Source organism: Zingiber officinale, chromosome 2B (genome assembly GCF_018446385.1).
Source record: "Zingiber officinale cultivar Zhangliang chromosome 2B, Zo_v1.1, whole genome shotgun sequence".
NCBI lineage: Eukaryota > Viridiplantae > Streptophyta > Magnoliopsida > Zingiberales > Zingiberaceae > Zingiber > Zingiber officinale.
Window position 1 is genome coordinate 83337003 of NC_055989.1, and position 11667 is coordinate 83348669.

At 37.1% G+C, this 11667-nt stretch overlaps 1 protein-coding gene across 1 annotated transcript; it reads left to right on the forward strand.

Moving 5' to 3' along the window:
- Positions 1-1233: 1233 nt before the first annotated feature.
- Positions 1234-5013, forward strand: LOC122046089 (65-kDa microtubule-associated protein 6-like). The gene is made up of 12 exons (XM_042606601.1): positions 1234-1668; positions 1904-2107; positions 2385-2642; positions 2839-3054; positions 3131-3286; positions 3350-3509; positions 3608-3759; positions 3828-3915; positions 4006-4079; positions 4168-4242; positions 4331-4666; positions 4772-5013. Exons 1-11 carry the CDS (start codon positions 1600-1602, stop codon positions 4658-4660), a joined length of 1782 nt encoding a protein of 593 aa, XP_042462535.1. The 5' UTR covers positions 1234-1599; the 3' UTR covers positions 4661-4666; positions 4772-5013.
- Positions 5014-11667: the final 6654 nt, after the last annotated feature.

Below are 11667 nucleotides of genomic sequence, written 5' to 3' on the forward strand. Positions count from 1 at the left end.
TAGGGGTTAACCATCTCAATTTCGTCAACCTTAACCAAACTTCCAAGCTTTGGTTATATATGTCACAGGTTGAAAAACTCTGCTTACTAGTTGACTGGTGAAAGTGCAAGTCAACTTCCATCTGTGGAATTTCGATCGTTACATCTCAACGACTCGATACCAGTCGACTGGTGAAAATACCAGTCGACTTCTCCACACTGGCCGAGCGAACAGAAGCATTCTGTTCGCTCCCAGCCGACTGAACCAGTCAACTGATGAAAGTACAACTTAATTGGTACTCCGAGTATAATCTCTCAACACTTGGACCTTCATCCTTACAACTCACTGGACTCTTCGTCGCAGTCTTGACCTCTTGCTTTCAAGTTTATTTTCTTTGGCTCTTGTCCCTTAGATGTATTCAAGCCCGCGACTTGTCCCAACGCCAACCTTCACGTATGCCTCGAAATCACTTTCCTCGGCTCTTGTCCTTATTGCCTTGTCTACGGTCTCTCGGATGCTCCATCCTTCTCTGAACCTGAAACCATCAAGCTGAATCATATGTATATCTTATAAATTTATATACTCACATACACATATCAAATATAAAGATAAATTTAATTTAAATCGTTTGTCTAAATCATTAAACTCATGGTCACCGTTTTAAGATAAGATTGCTTAACAGAGATGAGAGACTAGAAGAAGAAGAAGAAGAAGAAGAGAAAATAAAAATGATAAAGTAAGTCAGATTTATCAATAAAATATAGAATAGCAAATATACATAAAAAATTATATTCTCGGTAAATACTAAATTTTTGATCCATTAAAAAATTTTAATACCTCATTTAGGATGATTTAACATGACGATGGAATATGAATATTATATTGTTAACCAAAGTACCACGTATTTACGGTCCATCTTTAATTACGATATATTTACAAAGATAGGTATAATTATTATATAAATAGTTTTTAATTTATTCGGATCATCGACTGAAAATTTATATAGAGTCGAATCCGTGACACAGATCGGGTGTTACCTGCTTCATTGGAATGAATCTCATATTGTTGATTGATTTTTGAAGAGCATTATCAGAGGCAATAGATTATTAAGTAAAAGATTCAGCTTGTGGTAAAAATTTAATCCAAAAAAAATGTTTTTTACCGTGTTTCCATTGGCAGTTAGAAAATGACAGTCTCACTCTCACACATGCTCGGTGGTGGTGTTCCCAGTTCACCAATAAAAGTTGCATTTTTATGGTCTCCCTTGTTTGGCTTTGCTTGCTGCTCTGTGCAGGCGTGGAAGTGGAGCTGCTGCTGCATCTGCGTTTGCTCTACTCGCCGTCGACTTCGAGGCTCAAGCCCCGTAATTAAGGCCTCTCCCTTTCCTCCCCAAAGTTGCGGCCTTTAGCTGCTTCTCCCCTCTTCTCCAGTCTGTCCGTCGCCGCGCCGACGAAGTCGAAGCTGGGTCGAAGGAAGCGCTCCGTTGTTACTTTAAGAGCTACGGTGATGCTTACTTGAGTTCCTGCTGTTGTTTGGAGGCGGAAAGGCGCCAGCTTTCCTCTTCTGTCTCGCTTCTCTACTGCTGAGAGAGACAAAAAAGAGGCGCGGGAGGGAGCGGAAATGGCAGGCGGCGTGCGGACCAGTATCAGCTTGGAGACGACCTGCGGCGCTTTGCTCCAAGAACTCGAGGTGCGAATCTCCCATTATATGCTTCACTGTGGAAATATGTTTTCTCTTCTTTCGTTTCTTCTCGTTCTCGATTAGTTTCGACTCTACTAGGGTTTCGACGTGAGGATTATGGCCATTGATAGATTCTTCTTCAGTTTCATTGATTCTTGATGCGAAACCCTAATCTAGAAGTGTAGACATTTTTTAGGGTTTGCCTCAATGCTTGTGATGCTTACTGTAATTCTTGCAATAACAGCAAATATGGACCGAGATTGGCGAGAGCGAAGAGGAGAAAGATCAGATGCTGCTGGAGTTGGAAAAAGAGTGCATGAAAGTGTACCAGAAGAAGGTCGAGGAAGCCAGGACCGCACGGGCACGACTCCATCAATCTCTGGTTGCCAAAGAAGCAGAGCTTGCTTCTCTCACGGCTTCACTCGGCGAGCAAATTGTGCATCTGAAGGTACTACCATATCAATGTTTCTTCATCAATAGCTAGCAGCAAAATCATAGCATGAGTTGTTGCTCGAATTGGCTTTAAGATGCTTAAGAGTTAGGAGTGGCATGAACATATGACTGATAATTTCGATTGATATGTTACTCAAACTAACTGTAAAGGTAATAAAGGATGGATCGGTGGGAGGAAAACTGATCGGGACAACTTCGAATCACGTCTGGGATTATCTTTGTTACTTACATATTTAGCATTTGCTGATCTCTACTTGATGTTCTGCATGCAGATAGGGAATTCAACATCGCTAAAGGAAAAACTTGGCCTACTTACTCCACTTCTAGAAGATCTCACCGCAAAGAAAGAGGATAGGATTAAACAGTTTTCTGATTTACTGTCTCAGATCGAGAAGCTTAATGCAGAGATTGTAGGGTTTAGTCGCTGCTGTGATGCTGCGGGTGACACTTTCAAGATTGAAGAACATAATTTGTCAACAAGGAAGCTCGCTGAGTATCAAGCAAAGCTACGGAATCTCCAAAAGGAGAAGGTATTGCTTAGTTGTGATCGACTTCTATTAACCCTCTAACCCTACGTTCGAAGCAAATTTTGCTAATGATGTATCAATCAAATGGAGTAAATCATTGATGGATATAGAAAATTGAGGAAGTTTATCATTATCCTTCTCGATTTTACTTAATCAAATTAGATTTGACATTCTTGACCAAGTTTTTTACTGCTTCCAGTCTGATAGGCTTCACAAAGTGATGGAGCAAGTAAACGAGGTGCATTCTTTATGCGGCGTGCTTGGAATGGACTTCAGGACGATAGTTGAACAAGTGCATCCAAGTCTTTACGAGATTTGTGTAGAGCAGTCCACTAATATTAGTGACACGACGATAAAGGGTCTCTCAGAAGCTATTCTTAAACTTAAAGCTGAAAAGAAGATGAGAACTCAAAAGGTATATATAGAGTGCTGCAATTTCGACTTTTTGTATAATTGCTAGTTGTATGTCTTTATTTGATTATGGTGTGCAGTTGCAAGATGCTGCTAAAACACTTTCAGAACTGTGGAATCTTATGGATTCATCTGAAGAAGATAGAAAGCCATTTGAAGTGGTAATGAACATGCTTGAACTTCCTGAAGTCGATGTTACGTGTTCGGGTGTGCTCTCAATGGAAACAATCAAGCAGGTGAGAGAGTTGTATTCAGACATGTTAAGCTGGTGAACTACTTAATTGATTTTCATTTGACAGATAGAAACCGAGATTGATAGGCTTACACGACTAAAAGTTGGTAGAATGAAAGAACTTGTTTTGAAGAAGAGGTCGGAACTAGAAGAGATATGCATAAACACGCACATCGAACCAGATGTGAGCACGACACCTGAGAAAGTCTGTGCACTGCTAGCTTCTTGTACGAAAATGCCTTGTCATTTTATTTTATCGTGTCAACATAATTACTGGCATATACTTGTCTAACTCGCAATGTCGATGAAAATTCTATTCATCTAGGCCTTGTTGATCCTTCAGAACTCCTGGCGAACATCGAGGCACAAATTACAAAAGTTAAAGAAGAATCTACGATCCGGAAAGAAATCATCGACAGAGTAAATAAATGGCTCTTGGCCTGTGAAGAAGAAGACTGGCTTGAAGAATACGACAAGGTTGGCATTTTGCATATCGAACAAATAATACAAGATCATGTCATAACTGAAAGATTGCTCGTTCTCAGGACGCCAACAAGTACAGTGTCGGTCGAGGTGCTCATCTGAATCTAAAACGTGCAGAGAAGGCGAGAGTCACTGCCAGCAAAATTCCAGGTACTTTTTGGCTGAACCATCACCATATATAGATCAATATACCCCACAAATTAATTAATATTGATTCCATGGCGATCTTCTTGCTTCTAGCTATCGTCAATGGTCTAACAAACAAAGTATTTGCTTGGGAGGATGAGAGAAATTCAGCTTTCCTGTATGATGGGGTAGGATAAATTTCCCCTTCTACTACGAGATTTCAAAGGGAGTGAGTTCTGTTCGTAAAGTTTTAAGTGTTTGTTTCACTTGCTCTAGGTGCACCTAGTGTCGCTTCTCGAAGAATACAAACTTAAAAGACAACTAAAGGAAGAGGAAAAACGACGAGACAGGGTATCTTCTTGGTTCTTATAACTGAGGCCTAAGATTTTCACAATTAATTGTACTCGGTGTTGGCAAGTCACTGTACTCGCTACTTCAGGAGCACAAAAAGTTGCAAAATCTACTTCTCACCGAAAAGGAAGCAGTTTACGGATCCAAACCGACTCCGAAACGCAGCAATAGTTTGAGAAAGAACGGAAATGGCAATGGCTTCATGACTCCTTCACCCCGGCGGAATTCTGTTGGCAGCGCAACTCCTGAGGTACTCACACCGCGCTCACACTCGGGGCGCTACAATAGCTACTTCAAGGAGACACGGAGACTATCCGCTGCTGCTCCACTGAATTTTGTCGCCATCTCTAAAGAAGATTCAGTACCTTTGTTTGCATCAGTTGCAGGTTCAGTTACTGGGTCTCCGCCGCGTAACTAACTCTAGGTTTGCTGATCAACAAACATTAGAGTCATGCATTACTAGCGCGATACTTGTTGGTGAATTGACTATCTATGGGCGATTAACTTCTGATCCTATCTTTTCTTGCAGGAAGAAATCAGCTTGGTCTCTGCGTTGCGACAGTGATTGGATTAGAGCTAATGAGTTCGATTGTATTTCGTTACGGTAGAATTTTTTTGTTGAAGATGGTTGAGATTTAGCGGGGGGTTGTAAAACTTATGGTTAGAATGTGGATATAGGAACTAACTTTGGAGTATTCACTAATCCTTACGGTTGTAGATGGTCGTTCAGAATAGATTCAGCATCCGCAACCGCGATGCTAATTTCGTATAGCTTGTCTGTTGTCGGCAAGCAAAGAACTCAATATGCTCGACCATTATTTGCACACACGATGCTACAAACATCGAAAAGTCTTCCTCTTCAAACATAATGCTTGACATGAAACAAACCCTAGACAAGAGTTTTGTAGGTCCATTCTCTGAGATGAAATGCAAAGCTTGATTTCCTCTGCTTTGGGGAGTCCTGATGTTCCGCTCAACTCCCAGTCCAGTATTCCTAATACCAATAAATCTCTTTCTTTTAAATAAAAAAATGATTATGCTGATCTTACTCGTTCCTCATAACTCATCCTTATGTCATGTGAAGATAAATAAATCAATCACAGGTCAACTTATAGTGAATTAACCTGTAGCTACTATAACAGTGCTAGATCAAAAGTATATTTTTAAGATAAAATTATTAGAGAAATAATAATTTATGTATTTATATTTATTTATTTATTTTTGAAAGAGTAATTTGGGCACTCTTACAATTGGCCTGGTTGTTAGGCAACTCCAAGATTTGAGTGAAGCAATGTCTTGATCACAATTTAAAAACTAACTTCTAGGGATGATAATGGCTAGGATTCAAGTAGGATTTTATATCCTTCGTATTCATTCCTATTTATTATATCTATATCCATCTCTATATTCATCGGGTATTTAACTTTCATACTCATCCTCATATCCGTCGGAGTTTCGGGTACTTATATCCTACCCATCATCCTATTATTCTCTACCATTCTCATTTTAAAAAAATATTTCAATGTACTTGTCAGTTCTTCTTCGTCTCACGCTCCTTCGATCGGGTGAACATTTTCCGTGGAAAAGAAGATGAGATGAGTGTTGATAACAGGATAAAGAGACAAACTAAATTATTTTTTTAAAACGGAAAACGGGCTAAAATTTTTTCTTTCCCAATAAAAAAAATGAGGCTTATAAATAAATAAATAAATATATCGGGTAGGATATGAGTAGGATTTTACCACATCTGTCTTCATATCCATACCCGAAATACCCATACCTGAATACCCATTTACTATAATCAGATATAAAAATTCCCTTCATATCCTCCTCCATTCGGATTAGATATCAAATTATCTATTGAATTCGGGTAAAATTATCATCGCTACTAATTTCCCTCCTTAAGCAGTTGTCAAGGGCAGTGAATAAATAACTATAAATTTAAAATTAAATAAATGAAAATCTATTTCGATTCAATTTTGTAATTTTCGTTTTACCTTTCTTTTGTGTTTTCAGATGGCAACGGTGGCGGCATCGTGTGTTCAGTATGAGGCAGACTTCCGACCGAACACGACGGTTGTTGTGAAAGCCCTTCCACTTCTTCTTCCTTTAAAACCAGGCTTCGAACCCACAATTAAACTTAGAATCAAATCTTTATAAATAAATTTAGTGTTCGATTTGCTAAAAATTTATTTATATCCGTTCAATATATATATATATATATATAATTAATTAAATAAATAAATTTAAACAACTCCTTTGACTAAAAAAATAAACTTAAACATATATGTGTACAGTTCGTTAATGTTCGTGAGTAATATTTATGAACAATATTCATGAATAATGTTCGTGAATAATGTTCACGAACTATGTTAATTAATAAAACTCTTATCAATATGCTAAATAAATAAATAAAAAAAAAATAAATAATTTAAAATTATCAAGCTTAATAACCAATCAAACAGATAAAAGTTTCAAATAATCAAATAAGTTTAAATTGAGAGCTCGATGATATCTAAATGAATCAAGCTTGAACCAAACTCAAACCAAGCGTGAATTGAGAGTTCAATAATATCTAAACAAATTAAACTCAAGCCAACTTTCAAATAAGCTCAAGCTTATAAAAAATAAACCAAGCCAAGTCTAAACAATTATTTTAAAGGCTTGGTTCATTTTAAGTTCAGTTCGACTTAGCTTTGTTACTTTATTAAACAAACTTGAGCATCCGAAATCTCGGCTCGGCTCGATTTGTTTACAGCCTTACCTTTCTTTTGTGTTTTCAAATGACAACGATGGTAGCATTGTGTGTTCAGTAATAGGTAGATTTTGACCAAACATGACGATCATTGTGAAAGCCCTTCCACCTCTCTTCCTTCAAAACCAGGCCATGAACCCACAATTAGAGCTTCGGGATTGCTTCTATGGATATTTCTTTCGATTGTTCTCTTCTTTTATTTTCTTTTCCTTTTCGTCATGGCAAATTAGATAAGTCTCCTAATAAAGCAATGAGTGTGTGTTTATCCTTTAAACCCGTTGAGCTATCAGACACGGTCTTGGCCGAATTCACTAAACGCCAAGGGGAGGGAGTTTGTCGAAAAGTAGACCAAGCCTGAGAGGGAGAAAAGGGAGAAGAGGAGAGCTAGAATGGCAACCAGGGGTACCCCAGCGTAGCCACTCTGATACTTAAGTAAGTTTTCGATAGAAGATGGAGTATTAGGATATCTTGGAATATATGATGCATAAATATTTTGTATATGTTTCCCCTTTTTCTTTATCTCTTTATGATGTATATAAATACAGCTTGTAATATTATTCTTGAATATGAAAAATATTCTTTCAATGACTTTTACATGGTATCAGAGTCTTAGGCCTATGCCACAAACTCTAACCCTAGCCATGCCTAGTCGTCATCACTGTCGCCTACCCTCTCTCTCAAGCAGTCACTCCTATGGTTGCACCTGTGATCGCCTTGATCTCCTTCAATGTTGCTGCTCATGCTCCCTTAAAGCTGACTTCCTCCAACTATCTCTCATGGCGTCTATAGTTTACGACCCTCTTCACTGGTCATGATCTGCTTCGCTTTGTTGATGGTTCTCACTCTTGTCCGGACAAACTACATATTGTCGATGGTGCTCAGGCTCCTAATCTTGCATATCATGTTTGGATCCACCAAGATCAACTCATACTGAATGTTATTATTAGATCACTTTCTCCATCCTTAATTTCGTTCATTGTTGTTGCTTGCACATCTCGTGATGCCTGAAACACTCTTGCTCTCACTTATGGCATGCCCTTCTTTGGTCAGATTACACAACTCAAAACACAACTTTGTAATATAGTCAAAGACTCTCAATCTATCATTGAATATATGCAGTTTATCAAATCCAAATCTGATAAACTGGTACTCATGAATGCCCTTCTTGATATTGAAGACTTCATCATCAAAATCCTTCATGGTCTTGATGATGACTATAAGGAATTCACACATGCCAATTCAAGCCCGGGACACTGCAATCTCGTTTGAGGAACTCCATGAGAAGCTCCTCAATCATAAAGCTTATCTTGCCACTTGTAGGGATACGTAAATCACTCTTTTGCCAATTAGCCACCCTGTTCTTGTTGGATCGAGACACATGTGAGAGGGGGGGGGATCACGTGGTTATCAAAAATTTACTTTTCGGTTTTGAAATCAAAGTGCACAGCGGAAAACTAAGTAAAAAAACAAAATAGAAAAGCAAGCAAAAGAACACGCGTTCAGTTTTTTACTTAGTTCAGAGCCTTCGATGACTTTTATCCAAGATCCAGGTCCCGCAGATCTATCGATGAGTAATTCATTAAAAACCTCTGTCAGAAGAGGGAATCAAGTACAAAAATTATCAGAGAAGTGTAACATACTACATTTCCCGTTTGCAGAGATTAAGTATGGTAATTAACTTTGTTACCAAATATTGTTTGTAGTCGGTCAACTCAAGCTCGGTGTTTGAAAGGTTTCTCGGCAATAGTCAGGCATAGTAAAGTCATAGCAGGGTAGCAGTAATAAATTAGAGCAGTCGAAAAGCCAATTGGACGCGTAGAAGCTCGTATGGAAGTTCTTTGTTGAATGCTCCATGAGATACCCATTTAAAGGGTGTGGAAGGTGCCTTCCATAGCCTTAAGGGTGTCTTCCATAGGCTAAATTCTATCCCTCTTTCGTTGCTCCTTATCTGCGATGAAGTTTGAATTTTATCTCTTGGAAGGCGCCTTTCATAACACCGAAGGCACCTTCCGTGAATAATATAAAGGCGCCTTCCCATGCTTGAATGCTCCTCGGGTACTATTCACCTGAAGTCTTTTTGTTCATTTTGCCCTGCAAGTTAGGTTAGTCCAACACAATAATAGTTTAACCTGTAAAACAACATTAGCATAACAATCATATGATTAATTTATGATTTGGACCTTCCAGACTAGGATCTAGTCAGGGTCTCAATTTAAGTTTCTAAAATAGACATAAATTGGATCGACGCCTACTGCCCCCTCAACCAAGACGAGTCCTCCCTTAGTCACTCTCCTCTAATGGCTTACTTTGACTTACCGTGTGTCAAGTTACCTCCTTGATATCAATCTGACCCACCAGGTCTTCCTGTCGGAATCGCACATCCAGACTTCGCCACTCGTGAATCGCACATCCTGATCTTCTAACGGAATCACACATCCAGACTTCATCACTCGAGAATTGAACATTCTGACTTGACTTCCTACCCGGTGTCAGGTTCTCTTGACCTATCAAGTTAGTCAACCCTGCACACTCGATAACAAGGTTAGACTACAACAACACCTAACTTAACTCACTTGACATTCATCAAAACCTGAGTTAGACCGTTAGTGCAAATTGCACCAACAATCTCCCCTTTTTGATGCAATGACAACCTAGGTTAGAGCTAGGAAAAAATATGTAAAAATAGTAATAATAACTAATTCAAGAGAAACAAAAAAAAACACTTAAGAAAGATATATTATTCTCTTGATTATTTTAGGGTTAAGGTTTTCAAGTTAAAGATTTAATTTGTCTTTTTCTTACTTAACTCTTACCCTTCTCTTTTGACATTCATAAAAAATAATGTAGATAAGTATACCAAATTATAGATGGATAAACAAGTAATAATAAATGCAAAGTAATAAAAAAAACTTGCAGGTCTATTGGAGGGAGGAGTTAGGAAAATTTTAAAAGTATTTTAATAGAAATTTTTTACTGTTAATTTTTTTTTAATATTTTGAAAAGTGATTTTGCAAGATAAACCATTTGTAAAACTAAATTTTGCAAACTAGTTGTCAAGATAGATTTTAAAAATAATTAAAATTACTTTACAAATTATAGTTTGAAAATATTTTTGAAGATAGTTTCAAAATATTGTTCAAGAAAAAAAAACTTTCGAAATATTTATAAAGTAGTTTTCAAACAAAAATATTTAAAGGTTTTTTAAAGATATTTTTAAAGTAAAAATATAACCTACGAGTAAGACTTTTCAAAACATTCCAAGTTGTTTTTTCGAAAATATCTTTCAAAATTCTTTTTTTTTTAATTTACAAAAATGTTAATATAATTTTTAAACCACTTGCATTTTATTTTTTAAAATAGATAGTTTGAAAAAGTATAAGAATTTTACAAAGTATGTATCCTAAAAGTGTTTTTGAAAGTATTTTGTCAAAAAAAAGCATTTAAAAATAATTTTGATTGTGATTTTTGTAACAAGTATTAGGAAAGGAAATAAATACTTTTAAAAATTATCCTCCCCTGAACCTAATATATTTATAAAAAAATATTCATCTAAAAATTTAAGTTTAAATATTTAACCGTTAGTTACTAACTAACTATCAGAAGATAGTAGTGTTCACTTGGTTAGTCGAGTTAAGTAAATATATCCAGTTAATATTTGACTAAAATGGATTACTTAACCTGATCACTATAATTTTGATATTTTTACCTAGACTTGTGTTGATACACTGATATAAACATATGAAATCCAAACATTAGGCCTATACATCTCACGTCGTTCTATGTTTGTGAATACACAATCAAGGTAGACTTATTGTATTTGTGAGATGCTTAATACTTAGATCTATAGGAGCATGCTTCCTATGGATTTGATCTAGACTAAGGTCAAAATTAATTTTGAAATACTAAGGAAATGAGAATTTTCAAAAATATAAGTAAAAAATTTTCCATAGAATTTGTAAATCATTTGAAAAATTATTTTAAAAATAGTAGTCCTAAAAAAGGATTTTCCTAGATTATCCATATAAAGTGGCAAAAAGTAGATAATTATATAGATCAAGTCAACCAGATATACAATAGATAACAGTGTACTAAAAATAATTAGGTCTGATCATCATCAGCAGGTGGAGGTGGGGGTTGCTCAGGTGCTCGCAAATCCCGAAGAATCTGTTGAAATTTAGTGGTCATCTCCTCCCGGAGAAAGATGAATTTGGTGGTCATCTCTCCTCGAATAGCATTGAATTCATCCGTGACTGACCGTCGGATTTGTACGGAAGATTCCTCAAGTCGAGCAAGTCAGTCCTTGACGGATAACGAAGTTGAGGGTTGGGTCGAGGTCGAGGGCTGAGTTGGAAGAGGTCCAAAGAGCTCCTCAATCGTAAATTATGGCATCTCCTCTCCCTCGGTCGGAATGATCGGTGGGAAGTCCTCGTCGACCTCGCTTAGAGTGTCTGGCTGTGGTCCCACTCTCCAAGCTAGTCGCCTTGAGCAATGACATCTATATACCGAATGACTACAATAAACTAGCCTATCTAACTAATAATAGTCAATAACCGCTATGATCGGGGCATAGTATTGGGTGAAAAAAGATCTACTCAAAAATCTAAATTTAAGTGCAATATATGTATGCTGTAGAAAATCTGGCCTAAGTCACTCAATGGGAAATCTAGCAT

Excerpts from the sequence above, each read along its gene's own strand:
- LOC122046089 (XM_042606601.1), top strand. The coding sequence starts at position 1,600 with ATGGCAGGCGGCGTGCGGACCAGTATCAGCTTGGAGACGACCTGCGGC. Across the intron at positions 2,643-2,838 it reads GGAATCTCCAAAAGGAGAAG|TCTGATAGGCTTCACAAAGT; the intron begins GTATTGCTTAGT and ends TACTGCTTCCAG. Across the intron at positions 3,510-3,607 it reads CTGTGCACTGCTAGCTTCTT|GCCTTGTTGATCCTTCAGAA; the intron begins GTACGAAAATGC and ends CTATTCATCTAG.